The sequence below is a fragment of the Mirounga leonina genome, unplaced genomic scaffold, assembly GCF_011800145.1.
Source record: "Mirounga leonina isolate KUSES-001 unplaced genomic scaffold, KU_Mleo_1.0 Mir_153, whole genome shotgun sequence".
NCBI lineage: Eukaryota > Metazoa > Chordata > Mammalia > Carnivora > Phocidae > Mirounga > Mirounga leonina.
Window position 1 is genome coordinate 30873063 of NW_023270387.1, and position 16226 is coordinate 30889288.

Here is a 16226-nt window from a genome sequence, read left to right on the forward strand (position 1 = left end):
GTGGAATGCAAGCTGGTACAGCCACTCTGGAAAACAATATGGAGGTTCCTCAAAAAGTTAAATATAGAGCTATCCTACGACCCAGCAATTGCACTACTAGGTATTTACCTCAAAGATATAAACATAATGATCCAAAGGGGCAACCGCACCTAAATATTTATAGCCATCATATCCACTAGCCAAGTTATGAAAAGAGCCCAGAGGTCCATAAACAGATGAATGGATCTAGAAGATGTGGTATATATACATTCAGTGGAATATTACTCAATCATCAAAAAAAGAAATCTTGGCATTTGCAATGATGTGGGTGGAACTAGAGGGTATTATCCTAAGGGAAATAAGTCAATCAGAGAAAGACAATTATCATATGATTTCACTCATATGTCAAATTTAAGAAACAAAACAGAGGAACATAGTGGAAGGGAGGGGAAAATAAAACAAGATGAAATCAGAGAGGGAGACAAACCATAAGAGACTTTTAACTCTAGGAAACAAAGGGTTGCTCTAGGGGAGGGGGGTGAAGGGATGGGGTAATTGGGTGATAGACATTAAGGAGGGCACGTGATGTAATGAACACTGGGTGTTATATAAGACTGGTGAATCACTGAACTCTACCTCTGAAACTAATACACTATATGTTAATTAATTGAATTTAAATAAAATAAAATTTTAAAAAGTCAGATAAAGGACATTAATAAGTAGGGAAGGATTGAAGATTATTTTCTGTGCTGCACAGATCTTCTATATACATCTTCACGTGACCCATGACCAGAAAATGACATCCTTGGCATGATCTAAGGATGGAGTTTTAGGCCTTCTATGTCAAAATTTCATTCATCAGATACTTGTGCATGCTCGAATAGGTCAGTGGTCCTGACTGGCTCTGGTAGTTTCTTGGTGAAGACTTGATTCTCTGCAAAATAACTATATCAACACTTTTTTACCATGGTATCAAGAAAGAATGTTATCTATAGAAGCATAGTGGCAGGCTGCATTCCAAGAACAAGTATATTTAGGTAAAAAGTTGCTGTTGTACTTATTAGTCCTATTAACCCTCTGGTTACTAGTTTCACTAGTTTCCTGATAATGCAGGCCATCTCTCAGGATCTGTGTAATTAGCTCTTTCTTCTCTAATTCCATTTCCTGACATTCCTCACTCATCCAACTCATTCTAACTTCCAGCTTTGGTAAATGTCCTAAATATACTGAACTTTGGTGACTGCCAGTCACATTCTCCCATGAGAGTCTTGTCAAGTTGTTTGATTGAACACCTCATCATTAATAGATAGATCTGATTTTAGGAAAAAGCATACTTAAAATTGATTGGCTAAAAGAAACATAAGAAATATTTCAGTAAGAATCTGCTTTGAGTTATTAAGATAAAAGATGACAGCATCGGGGCGCCTGGGTGGCTCAGTCGTTAAGCGTCTGCCTTCAGCTCAGGTCATGATCCCAGGGTCCTGGGATCGAGCCCCACATCGGGCTCCCTGCTCAGCGGGAAGCCTGCTTCTCCCTCTTCCACTCCCCCTGCTTGTATTCCCTCTCTCGCTGTGTCTCTCTCTGTCAAATAAATAAATAAAATCTTAAAAAAAAAAAATCTTAAAAAAAAAAAAAGATGACAGCATCTGTGAAACAAGAACACGTGTCATAGGAAGGAACTAGATAAGATGATAACATAGCTGGATGAGGTAAGAAAATACGACAGTGAGATCCAAAAATGTAATAGCAGAGTTAAAATCTCTTGGGAACTATAAATAGAATAAAATAAGTTGTGTAGAGTTTCTATTTAAGGCATTACTTCACAATGAAGGAAAAAGGATAAGTTGATGAAAATTTTAAGCTATGATTTGTTGTGCTTACTATGTACCAGTGTGCTAAGTATTTTATCTAACTTATGTCTTTTAATCCGTATAACAGCCTTATATAGTGTTTATCTTCATTTCCATTTTAAAAGTGGGAAACCTAAGACTTAGATAATTTTCTCAAGGTATAGCTAGTGTAAGAACTAGAATTTGAGTAACAGTATGTCTGATATAAAATGTGTGGTTTTATCACTTTGCTGTTGGATAACAGATATGAATAGAGAGCAGATATTCAGCACATAAATAATCAGTGCTTCCAAAGAATAAACTAAAAAACAAGTTAAGCAAAAGTATTAACTGATTATGGAAAGTAAACTCTGAGAGCTTATCAGCACCTAGGACAATGTCAAGACATGGAAGATATTCAGTAAGTATCTGTTTATTGAACTGTCCTAATTTCTAGCTATTAAGCATTTATTCTGTGTCTAGTGCTATGTATTTTTTAAGATTTATTTATTTATTTTAGAGAGAGTGAGAAAGAGAGAAAGTGTTTGTGTGAGGAGGGGTTGAAGCAGAAGAGAGGGAGAGAATCAGACTCCCTGCTGAACTTGGAGGGGCTAGGGGTGCCCTGATCTCAGGACCCCAAGCCAGAATCTACAGGAGTGTGGTGCTCAACTGACTGAGTCACCCAGGAGCCACACATACTTAACAGATTATTTTATTTAATTCTCAAACAGCTTTTGAACCATTATTTTATAGATGAGGAAAATGAAGCATCAAGAAGTTCAATGATTTATTCAAGGTCTTATAATTAATAGGTGGTAGAATTTGGATAACAGAAATAAATTTAAAAGTTAAATAAAAATTTTGCTCTGTATATCAAAAGAGCTCACCTTTATGTATATTGGACATATTTTTAATTTTACATAGAAAAGATCATACATGAGTTTAAACAGGGGAGAAAAAAAACTGGTTAATTACCAAGAAATAAAAATTGGGCTGACATTAGAGTTCCTCTTTGAAACGCTAAATGTTGGGATTGGCAAGAATTCTATCAGGATGAGTTGTAATTCTTAGATGAAAGTAACACATATTCTCACTTACATGTTAGGGTTTAGGAATATGCCCAACTTCTACTAAAGTACATGTTTGCCTGATACTTGAGAGAAATTGGATTCTTAGGGTGGCCTCTGGTGCAGGATGAAGCTTAGCAGCATTCTTGTATAAGAGATGTGAGGTGCCATGCCATTCTCTGCTTTTGCTGCCTGCCAGTGTGATGTAACTCTCAAGCAGCCCCTTTCAGGTGTCACATGCTTGTGTCTGATGCCCAGTGCCCATGTCTGTTCTTAAGGGACATATTCTGTGCCCTCTTTGTTCTCAGCTGAAGACTCTTTATGTCTACTTTATCTTTAGGTACTTCCATGTACCTCACTAGTCATTTTCCCCTTGGAAAAATTAAATACCTATGAAGTATCTATCTATTTTGTTATAAGGATTACATGAAATAAGCCAGTTAAATTCCTAATATATTGGCCCATAGTGTACTCAGTAATTTTTTTCCCCCGTCGGGCACCTGGGTGGCTCAGTGGGTTAAGCATCCAACTCCTGATCTCAGCTCAGGTCTTGATCTCAGGATCGTGAGTTTAAGCCCCTGCTTTGCTCCACATTGGGCATGGAGCCCACTTAAAAAAATTTTTTCTTCTTTCTCCCCACCTCCCCACCTACATTTTCCTTCACTTTAATAAAACAAAAACAAAACAAAACAAAAAACCCTTGGATCTTATATGAATATACTTTAAAACTTAGTGCTTCATTATTGTCCAGCTACCTTTCACACTGTCAGATAGTCTTTGTTCCCATCTGTCTTCTTTCCAGTTTTATATAACCAGCCCTGATTGGCTAATGTGAAAAATTAGTCCAAGCCTTTATCTTATTCTGCTTGTGTCTTCAGAAAACTTTGCCTTCTAGAAAACATCCATAAAATTTGAAAGAATAGTATTATGAATATCTACATACAACTATATGAAATTAAATTGCAAGCATCATATTTTACCTCTCAAAATTTCAGGGCATATTTCCTAAGGACAAGAACATTATGCAAAATAACCCTGGTATCACACTAGAAAATTTAATATTGATACAATAATATTATCTTACATATACTCAATATTCAGATTTCCCCATTTGTTCCCAAAATGTCCTGTGTAGGTTCTTTTTTCATGAAGGATTTTTCAAGAACAATGAATTTCCTTTGGTTAACAAGTCTCTTTCTTCTCCTTTAATCTAAAAAGATCCTCCCATCTCTTTTTGTCTTTCAGGACATTGACACTTTTGAGGAGTCCAGGCCAGCTGTTTGTAGAAATTCCACAACCTGGATTTGTCTGTTTTGTGGGTTTTTCCCCCCCACACACAATTAGATTCAGGTTAAACATTTTTACAAGAATCATGTGTAGGCCAGTGGTTCTCAAACACTCTGGTCTTAGGACTCCTTTCCTTTACATGCTTAAAAATTATTGAGAGCTCAAAGAGTTTTTGTTTATGTGGATTAGGTCTCTCAGTATTTATCATATTATAAATTTAAAGTGGTAAGTTTTTGAAACTTCTTATTAAGTTGTTTTAAAAATAGCAAACCCATTTGATGTTAATTTTCCAGACCAAAAATTTTAATGAAAAGTGTGACATTGTTTTACATTTTTACAAGTCATTTTAATATCTGCCTTAATGGAATGCAGCTGCATCTCATATCTGTGCCTACAGTCAGCCTGTTGCACTATGTTGTTTTAGTTGAAGCATATGAAGAAAATGTGGAATCACACAGATATGCAGTTGAAAAATAGAGGAGTATTTTAATTGTTTTTTCAGACTTGACAAGTAGTCACCATTTCCTTAGGGATTGCAAAAAGATGATTTTCTGTTTTTCTTATTCCTTCTGATTTTATCAGCTATAAATCTTTTTTATAGTTCTTTCTTCCAAAAGGTAATTTAGTAATCTTAAAATACTGGAAGGCCTAGGAGATGCCTGATTATTTCCCTTTGATTATCAATTTTCAAAGTAATGAGTTTGTGCCATAGCACCCTCCTGTAGTTTCTAGTGAGTATGTTTTGTTTCTTTCTCTTCTTTCCTTTCTTACATATCATTATGTACTAATGGCTTTTTATATAGTCAGTATGTTTTAATCACTTGAAATAAATTCTTTTTGATGTTCAAATTGTCTTTGGTCAGTGTGGCTTTGACACTGTTTCATTAACCCTCAATAACAGCAAAATAATTCACAACAAAGTATCACAGGTTCAACTTGTACATTTCCTGCCACAGTCCTAGATCAGCCATTCCTCCAAGGAGCTCTGGTTCCTTTCAGATGAAAATGATATTAGATACAGCAATCTGGATCCCAGTGTTTATTGCTGCTATGGCTGTGTTTGCTTCTAGGCATTTTGAGTGGACCAACCTGGAAAACACATCTTTTTTAAAAAGTGGGGCAATCATGAGTTTACACTAGAGTTTCTCAACATTGGCACTGCTGACATTTGGGGCCCATTAATTCTTTGTTTTGGGGACGTTCCTGTGCATTGTAGGAAATTTAACAGCATCTCTGGCCTCAGTAGCATCTACCCCTCAGTTGTGTGAACCAAAATTGTCCCCAGGCATTGCAGAATGTTCCAGAAGTGGTTTAGGGGAAGAGGCAAAAATGTCTCTAGTTGAGAAGTACTGGTTTACAATTTTATTTATAACAATATTAAAATAATTCTGTTATTGTTTTTATCCATGTGTTTATGTATTTGTATGTGTGTTTTCACACACACATTTTCACAATGCCAACATAGCATGACTTCTAACAACAGCACATCTGTGGGCTTATTGTTCCATCTTCTCTATGAAGTCTTGGTCCACTCCCATAGTTTTTAATCAAAAAAACAGTCTCATTTCAGTAATCAAAATGCACAGGCCATGGGGCACCTGGGTGGCTCAGTCCGTTAAGCGGCTGCCTTCGGCTCAGGTCATGATCTCAGGGTCCTGGGATCGAGCCCCGCATCAGACTCCCTGCTCAGTGGGAAATCTGCTTCTCTCTCTCCCTCTGCCTGATGCTCTGCCTGCTTGTGCTCTCTATTTATCTCTCTGTCAAATAAATAAGTAAAATCTTTAAAAAAATGCACAGGCCAGCATAATAGTTAAGATTCCAAATTCTCACCTAATTTAGGATTTTTCCTTTGTAGTGCTGGGGGCCTGAAGTTACAGAGAGCCAAAAAGATCACCTTCTTCTATGTTTACCATGCTCACATTCCTAAGACCCCTTAACAGCTGATTTTGACCTTTTCGATGTAAAGGCATAGGAAAGAGAGGGGTTAAAAGGAGGGGCACAGTTGTACTTGGCAGGTACATACATGACTGTCACTAGAGTTCTCTGTGTTTGGTGGATGATCATAGCTGGTTATTTCTCTAGCAAGATACTTGGTCAGATTCTTGGGATATTTCGCTGGAAAACTCCAACTGTAATCCTATAATGTAGGTGATAACTCTCTTCTCTCTGGACAGGTGTTACCTCTCTTCTCTCTTCTTACTTATATGCTGACTCTGTACTTCAAATGGTTGGCCCTACACAGACTCCCTGTCTCCCTCTGTTGGATCACAGTGTCCTCTAATCCATCCTCTCAGGTGGAACTATTTTAAAAAAGAAATTAGAAGTGCTCAAAGAGAGGTGTAGAACTTAATGAATTATCATTAAATAAATGAAACTAGGCTATCATCATCCAGGTCAAACAATTTACAAATCATTAGCTTCCCAAAAGTCCTCTTGCACCCCTTCCAGTCACTCCCCATAGGTAACTACCATCTCAACTTTTAACATTATAGAGGGGTTAACTGTCTGGGAACTTTATATTAATGGAAACATACAGTATTTTTCTGTCTATTATTTTACATATTATATTTATGGACCCATCCACATTTTTGCATAGGCTAGATATTTATTCTCCTTGCTGTATAATCATTGAAAAAATAAAAGTTTGCTTATATATTATTCTATAGATGATCATTGGGGTTTTCAGTTTGGGACTATTATAAACAGTGCTTCTATACATATTCTTGTGCAGATCACTTTTTTTTTTTTTTTTTGGCGTATGTGCATACCTATCCTTACAGCTGAGTTTTGCATTTGGCTCTCCCAGGATCCTAGGAGTTTTATTGGTCCTAGACCAGTATTTGTTTCTTGGCACACGTTCATACCTCATGTGGTAATGAAAATCACCTCTCATAAAGGCCAAGATATTTGTATATTCTGTTTTTAGTCATGGGTGGCTCCTCTCCCCACCCAAAATTTTGGGCAGATTCCTGGCTTCATCAGCATAGTCTGGGTAGTGTTTTCTAGTCCAATTTTCACAGAAAGACAGCCTTTTAAGATTCTCCATTTTGTGTAGAGTTCAGTTCCTACGCTCTTCTCCCAGTGGGACTGAGGCCACAAATCCTGGCCCCTTGTGGATGTTAAACCTAGTTCTTGGCTCCTAGGTCCTATATCTGATCTGAAACTTTTTTTGACCACTGTGCAGTCCATTCCAGTTTACCCTTCTTTTTTCTTTTTTAATTTCTGGCTTATCGGGATTGCCCCCCCCAACCTTTTCTGTTCTAGACTGTCACTAACATGCTTTTGTTATATTTTATTCAACATTTGTGTTTGTGGTGGAAGCAGTGCCTCCGTAAGCATTGACTCATGTTGCCTCGAGCCCATGCTTCATGAATCCTACCAAGCCAAGTTTCTCTTCTTTGTTCTTTATCTGTTAAAGATACATATTCGTTTATCCTGCCATTTTACTACGTTTCCCCCTCCTTTTCAAAGAAAGGCATGAAAAAGCTGTGCCTTCTCTCAAACCAAAGTGAAATGTGTTTACTTGTGTTTATAGGGCAACATAAATAATATAGAATTCTTATTTTAAACAATAAATAATTTGTAGCTAATAATATATTTCATTTCAAACAAAATGGAGTTTTTGTCATGTATCTAAAATGTTTATAAGTCATTAGGCATATAAAATGATCTACTCACATTTTAATAGTGCTTTTATTTTCACAGAATATGATTCTTTTAATAATATAACACTTGAAATTATATTAACATATTAAATACAGAGAGCAGTTAGAAATAATACATAAGTAGAGCCAGCCATTCCATAATCCCTTTTTTCAGATTATTAAATATAAATTTTTCAGAAATAATAAGAACTTCTGTCTTTGCATAGGTAGATGTTAAAAATAAGCTTGTCATAAATGAACAAAGGAAAAAAGATACAGACTCTTTTTTTTAAAGATTTTATTTATTTATTTATTTGAGAGAGCGAGCACATGAGAGGGGGGAGGGTCAGAGGGAGAAGCAGACTCCCTGCCGAGCAGGGAGCCCGATGCGGGACTCGATCCAGGGACTCCAGGATCATGACCTGAGCTGAAGGCAGTCGCTTAGCCAACTGAGCCACCCAGGCGCCCCAAGAGACAGACTTTTAAATATAAGGAACAAACTGGTACTTACCAGAGGGGAGGTGGATGGGGGGATGGGTGAAATAGATAGAGGGGATTAAGAGTACACTTATCGTGATGAGCATCAAGTGATATACTGAATCATTGAACTACTGTATTGTACATATGAAACTAATATAACTCTATTTGAATTATACTGGAATTTAAAAATTATAATAAAAAATAAAAGTATAAAAAATAAGCTTGTTAAAGACTCTAACTCGTGGTCTATTAATGTAAAAAGGCAAGGAATTTGTTGAAATAACAGGCACTCTATAAAAACGTTGAAAGGTATTAAATAAAAATCTGGAGCAAGAGAAATTTTAAAATTTACTATATATGACAATAAGTGAAATATTACTATAGAGTTTATATTGTTGAGTACATCAATAGTTATGGCTATAAGTGAAACAATAAATATAATTAAGTATACATATATTCAACAAATATTTATTGAACACTTAATTTACATAAGCATTACAAAAGACCTAGTTTTTAAGTTTACAAAACCTAGGGGAGTCAAGTAAGCAGTATTTACAATAGATGCATATTGAATGTTTAGTTGGTTGCACAGAAAGGTTTAGGTCTTTCTGGGATCAGTTAAGACCAGATTTGAAAGATGACCAAGAGTTTGTCAAGAAGATAAATTTAGAAAAGGGAAGAGAGTCCTAAAGGCATGAGAGATTTGGGGGAAATATAAGGATGTTGGTACAGCTAGAACATAAAATAAAAGAGAATATGTAATTTAAAAGAAAAGATGTAATAGTAATCACCTCTTGCTTTTCCCACCCTAATATATATACAAGATTTTCCAAGGAGAAAGAGAAAAATGTGGTGCTCTATTACAGACCTCTGGCAGTATTGCCCCAGGTTTCAAAAAGGGCAGATGACATATCCTTTCCCCTGCTTGATTAAGCAAATGTTTAAGGTACCTCTGTGTTCCTTTACCACAAACTTCTGCCAGAAGAGTGAATCTGATTTTAATCTTGACTAATATAAAATATTAAAGGAAATTCAATAATCTTTTATAAAATTACTTTTCATACTTAAGAAGTATAAGTAAGCTAAAGATTTTTGTTTTTGCTCATTTTAAAGTTTTGTGTTTTTTTCTGATTTTATTTTAGTTAGCCACCATACAGTACATCATTAATGTTTGATGTAGTGTTCCATGATTCATTATTTGCTTATAACACCCAGTGCTCCATGCAATACATGTCCTCCTTAATACCCATCACTGAGCTACCCATCCCCCACCCCACCCCCTCTAAAACCCTCAGCTTGTTTCTTGGAGTCCATAGTCTCTCATGGTTTCTCTCCCCCTCTGACATCCCCCCCTTCATTTTTCCCTTCCTTCTCCTAATGTCTTCCCTGCTATTCCTTATGTTCCATAAATAAGGGAAACCATATGATAATTGACTTCCTCTGACTGACTTATTTCACTTAGCATAATCTCCTCCAGTCCCATCCATGTTGATACAAAAGTTGGGTATTTATCTTTTCTGATGGCTGAGTAATATTCCATTGTACATACGGACCACATCTTCTTTATCCATTCATCTATTGAAGGGCATCTCGGCTCTTTCCACAGTTTGGCTATTGAGGACATTGCTGCTATGAACACTGGGGTGCATAGGGCCCTTCTTTTCACTACATCTGTGTCTTTGGGGTAAATACCCAGTAGTGCAATTGCTGGGTCATAGGGTAGCTCTATTTTTAACTTTTTGAGGCACCTCCACACTGTTTTCCAAAGTGACTGTACCAACTTGCATTCCTACCAACAGTGTAAGAGGGTTCCCCTTTGTCCACAACCTCTCCAACATGTGTTGTTTCTTGCCTTGTCAACTTTTGCCATTCTAACTGGTGTAAAGTGGTATCTCAGTGTGGTTTTGATTTGAATTTCCCTGATGGCTAATGATGATGAACAATTTTTCATGTGTCTGTTAGCCATTTGTATGTCTTCTTCAGAGAAGTGTCTGTTCGTGTCTTCTGCCCATTTTTTGACTTGATTATTTGTTAGCTAAAGATGTTAAAAGACTCAGTCTGTGTTACAGGAATTTATTGGAAAATAAAGAGTGCCAAAAAAGTAAATTTTCCAGTTAATTAAGGCTTATATGTTTAAGCTGAGATTTTTTTTTTTCTGTTGTTCAACCCAAGTAAATTAGATTGTCCATGCTTTATTAAATGTAACACATTTGTGGTTTAAAATCATCATGGTTAAATATTAAATTAAAATTCCAGACCTTCTGAAAGATATGTTATTTCTCCTGCACATATGATCCCAGGATCACACATTTATCCACATTTCTTCTATAATTCTTGTCCTCTCCTTCATTCAATACTTCTCATTGTTTTAAATTGTTCTTCCTTTATCGTTATTTCTATTTATTTTATTTTCTAATTTGCAGCCAAAATAAACTGGGCAGTAAAGTCAGTACAATCAGTAACATCTTTTTTCATGTGTTACTCACAATCATTAGACCCTTTAAAAGTAAGGTAGCTCCAGGATATTCCAAAGAATTAAGTGTATAGATTTTATAAGGATCTATTTTAGAAACATCTTTAATTCTTTGGTCTGTATCTGTGTTCTTGATGGTTTAGATGTCAGAAAGAAAAAATTTTACTACAGTTTGACTATCTTACACAACTAATACTTAACAACATGTAACTAATCTTGAAATGATGGAAAGTTCTAAGGGCAATCTGATGCTGACACCATTAAGAAGATGCACAGAAATATTGTGCAAAAGATTTTTAAAGGAGCCCTCAAAGTGACTTATAAGATGTGTTCATCTCCTTATGCTCCTGAAGACACAGGTAAAGTATTAAGTAGATTTGGATCATCACCAACATTCATTTATGCCAAACAAAAGGCTGGCTGAGACAGTAATGCACTTGCTGATGTGCATTTTTTTTAAGTTGTCAGTGCATAAAATTTCCAATGGTCTTTAGATATTGTAGATAACTTTTATTTGTGTTATTTTTTTAGGGCAGCATAACTATTTATGTGCTGGGAGAAATGACTGCATTGTTGATAAAATCCGCAGAAAAAACTGCCCAGCATGTCGCCTTAGAAAATGCTGTCAGGCTGGCATGGTCCTTGGAGGTAATGCTTATGTTTCATCATTAATACTGTTGAATATTTACACTCTAAAACCATGGGTCAGGAAATCCTAGTTTTCTTATTCATCTTTGTTCTTGCTTTGCTTTTTCTGTTGTGATTATTGGTGTCTGAATGAAGCAACCATTAGTATCTCATTAACTATAGATTTTCATTATTTTGAGGTCTGTTATGAGAAGTTATAAGCCTTCATTTGTCTATATTGCCTATAAGTAAATGTTATGAGAAGTTCACCAACCTCTTATTAAGTTACATGGGTTGGATCTAGGCTCTGACATTGACTGTCTGTGTGGCGTTGATAAGTCTCCAACCCTTTCTGGACATCAGTATCCTTATCTGTAAAATGAGAGCACTGAGGTTCTTTCCAGCTCAAAAATTGATTCTGTGAATTGGTCAAGTACAATGATCTCCATCCCTCCCTCTCTCCATCAATCCCTACCAGCCTATGTCCCTTCCTCATTCTCTTTAAGTAACTATATATTGAGCCCTTACTACTTACCAGGTACTATTCTAAGTTCTGGGAGTATAACAGCCATAAATATATACATACATACATATATACATGCATAAATAAATAAATAACCAACCAACCATCTACCCTAATGGAGCTTACATTCTGGGGAGAGGAGCAATAAATACTTATGTCAAATTATGATAAGTGCTATCAAAAAATATTACACAGGGTGAGTTAATAGGAAGTATCAGGGAGAGGAGTCACTCCTGAATCCTTTACTCTAATATTTTCATTTCACTTAGCCATTTCCTTTTTCCTCCTTCTTTTTTTTTTTTTTTAAGATTTTGTTTATTCATTTGAGAGAGAGAGACAGAGAGAGCACAAGCAAGGGGAGAGGCAAAGGGAGAGGGAGAAGCAGACTACCTGCTGAGCAGGGAGCCCAATGTGGGGCTGCACTCCAGTTCCTGGATATCATGATCTGAGCCAAAGGCAGACGCTTAACCATCTGAGCCACCCAAGTGCCCTTCCCCCACCCTTATAAATATATTTTCTTTTTTGTTCTTCCCCCTTTTAAGTTTTATTTTTTCAAGTATTCTTTTTTTTTCTTTCTTCAAAGTTTTATTTAAACTCGTTAGTTAACGTACAGTGTAATATTATTTTCAGGTGTAGAATTTAATGATTCATCACTTACATATACAGCACCCAGTGGTCATCACAACAAGTGCCTTCCTTAATCCCCACCACCCATTTCACCCATCTCCCTGACCACCTCCCCTCTACTAAGCATCAGTTTCTTTCTTGGTTTGCATGCATCTCTCCTTTTTTCACCCCTATGTTCATTTGTTTTGTTTCTTAAATTCCACATGTGATTGAAATCATATGGTGTTTCTCTTTCTCTGATTGGCTTATTTCACTTAGCATAATACACTTTAACTCCATCCACATTGTTGCAAATGATAAGAGTTCATTCTTTATTGTGGCTGAGTAATATTCCATTGTATATACATATCACATCTTCGTTATCCATGCCTCAGTCGATGGACATTTGGGCTCTTTCCATAATTTGGCTATTGTTCATAATGCTGCTGTATAAACTTTGGGGTGCAGGCACCTGGGTGGCTCAGTCATTTAAGCATCTGCCTTTGGCTCAGGTCATGATCCCAGGGTCCTGGGATCGAGCCCATGTTGGGCTCCCTGCTCAGTAGGGAGTCTGCTTCTCCCTCTCCCTCTGCCCCTCCTCCCTTCTCATTCTCTCCCTCTCTGAAATAAATAAATAAAAATTTTTAAAAAATTAAAAAATTGAAAAATAAACATTGGGGTGTCTGTATCCCTTCAAATTAATATTTATGTATCCTTTGCAAAAATACCTATTAGTGCAATTGCTGGATCATAGGGTAGTTCTATTTTTAAGTTTTTGAGGAACCTGCATACTGTTTTCCAGACTATGCACCAGTTTGCTTTCCCACGAACAGTGTAAGAAGGTTTCCCTTTCTGTGCATACTCGCCAACACCTGTTGTTTCTTGTGTTGTTCATTTTAGCCATTCTGACAGATGTGAGGTGGTATCTCATTATAGTTTTGATTTGTATTTCCCTGATGATGAGTGATGTTGAGCATTTTTTCATGTGTCTGTTAGCCATCTATATGTCTTCTTTAGAAAAATGTCTGTTCATGTCTTCTGCCCATTTCTTAACTGGATTATTCGTTTTTTGGGTGTTGAGTTTTATAAGTTCTTTATAGATTTTGGATACTAACCTTTTATCTGTCATTTGCAAATGTCTTCCCCATTCCATAGATTGCCTTTTAATTTTGTTGATTGTTTCCTTCATTATGCAGAAGTTTTTTATTTAATGTAGTCCCAATAGTTTATTCTTGCTTTTTATTCTCTTGCCTCAGGAGACATATCTAGTAAGAAGTTGCTATGGCTGATGTCAAAGAGGTTTCTTCCTTTCTCCTCTAGGATTTTGATGATTTCCTGTCTCACATTATTGTGTGTGTGTATGGTGTAAGAAAGGATACAGTTTCATTCTTTTGCATGTTGCTGTCCAGTTTTCCCAACACCATTTGTTGAAAAGACAGCCTTTTTTCCATCGGATATTCTTTCCTGTTTTATCAAAGATTAATTGACCATATAGTTGTGGGTTCACTTCTGGGTTTTCTATTCTGTTCCACTTATCTATGTGTCTATTTTTGAGTCAGTATCATGCTGTCTTGATCACTACAGCTTTGTAATATAACTTGAAGTCTGGAACTGTGATGTTTCCATCACTTAACCATTTCCTAAGCAGTATTTCTGATATGCATTTGATGTAATAGTTATAATTTTTCTAAAACATTAGAATGATGTGTTAAATCATCATAAAAAGCTTATGTAGTTTTTTTCTTTTAGAGATATATATACACATGTATACATATTTCTTTTTTTTAAGATTTTATTTATTTATTTCACAGAGAGAGCAAGAGAGCACAAGCAGGGTGAGCAAAAGAAGGAGAGGGAGAAGCAAGTTCCCTGTCGAGCAGGGAGCCCAATGTGGGGACTCGATCCCAGGACCCTGAGATCGTGACCTGAGCGGAAGGCAGACGGTTAAACATCTGAGCCACCTGGGTGCCCCCTTTTATATATATGTGTGTGTGTGTGTGTGTATACACACACACACACACACACATATATATGTATATTTGTATAGAGATATACTTGACATACAGGTTACTTTAGTTTCAGGTGTAAAACATAGTGTTTTGACAACTCTATACATCATGCTATGTTCATCATAAGTGTAGCTACAATCTGTCTTCATACAATGCTATTACAATACCACTGATTTAATTCCCTATGCTGTAGCTTTCATCCCTTATTCATTTTCACTTTCATGACTTATTCATTTCATGAATAGATAACATGTACCTCTCACTCAATTTCACCTATTTTGCTGATCGTCCCAGCTCCTTCCACTCTGGCAACCATGTTTGGCCTCTGTATTTATGGGTCTATTTCTGCTTTTTTATTTGTTTAGATTTCAAATATAAGTGAAATCATATGGTATTTGACTTTGTCTGATGTATTTCACTTAACATAATACCCTCAAAGTCAATCTATGTTGTTGCAAATGGCAAAATCACATTCTTTTTTATGACTGAGTCCACTGCACATGTATACCACATCTTCTTTATCCATTCATCTATTGATGGACACTTGGGTTGCTTCATATTTTGGTTGTCATTTATAATGCTGAAATAGACATAGGGGTACATATATCTTTTCAAATTAGTGTTTTTGTTTTCTTTGAGATCCAGTAGTGGAATTACTGAATCATATGTTATTTCTATTTTTAATTTTTTGAGGAACCTCCATACTGTTTCCCATACTGGCTGCACCAATTTTCATTCCTACTAACAGAGCACAAGTCTTCCTTTTTCTCCACATCCTTTGAACACTTGTTATTTATTACCTTTTTGATTCCAGTCATTCTGACAGGTGTAAGGTGATATTTCATTGTGGTTTTGGTTTGCATTCCCCTGATGATTAGTGATGTTGAACATCTTTCATGTGTTTTTTGGCCATCTGTATGTCTTCCTTGGAAAAATGTCTATTCTGGTCCTCTGCCCATTTTTAATCAGTTTGTTTGTTTGTTTGTTTGTTTTTGGTATTGAATCATGTAAGTTCTTTATATATTTTGGATATTAACACCTTATCGGAGATATCATTTGAAAATATCTTCTTCCATTTGTTAGGCTGACTTTTTGCTTTGTTGATGGTTTCTTTCACTGTGCAAAAGCTTTTTATAGTTTATAGTCCCACTAGTTTAATTTTGTTTTTATTTCCCTTGCCTGAGGAGACATAACTAGAAAAATGTTGCTAAGGCTAATGTTCAAGAGATTACTATCTGTGTTTTCATCTGGGAGTTTTATGGTTTCCAGTTTCACATTTAGGTCTTTAATCCACTTTGAGTTTATTTTTGTGTATGGCGTAAGAAAGTGATCCAATTTTATTCTTTTGCACATATCTGTCCAGTTTTCACAGCACTATTGAAGAGACTGTCTTTCTCCTATTATATATTGTTGCCTCCTTTGTCATAGATTATTTTACCCTATAAGATTGGTTTATTTCTGGGTCTCTATCCTGTTACATTGATCTATGTATCTGTTTTTGTGCCAGTACTATACTGTTTTGATTACTACAGCTTTGTAGTATATCTTGAAATCTGGAATTGTGATACCTCCAGCTTTGTTCTTTCTCAAGACTGCTTTGGCTTTTCAAGGTCATTTGTAGTTCCATACAAATTTTAGAATTATTTGTTCTAGTTCTATGACAAACACTATTGGTATTAGCAAATACGGATTGTAGTGAATC

The 16226-nt window shown here is 36.0% G+C and overlaps 1 protein-coding gene across 1 annotated transcript in view; it reads left to right on the plus strand.

The window, feature by feature from the left end:
* PGR (progesterone receptor) overlaps positions 1-16226 on the plus strand; it is a 112561-nt gene that overhangs the window by 29925 nt on the left and 66410 nt on the right. The window contains exon 3 of the mRNA XM_035009326.1: positions 11291-11407. Within this exon, the coding sequence (XP_034865217.1) occupies positions 11291-11407 (117 nt within the window). The remainder of the gene's footprint in view (positions 1-11290; positions 11408-16226) is intronic.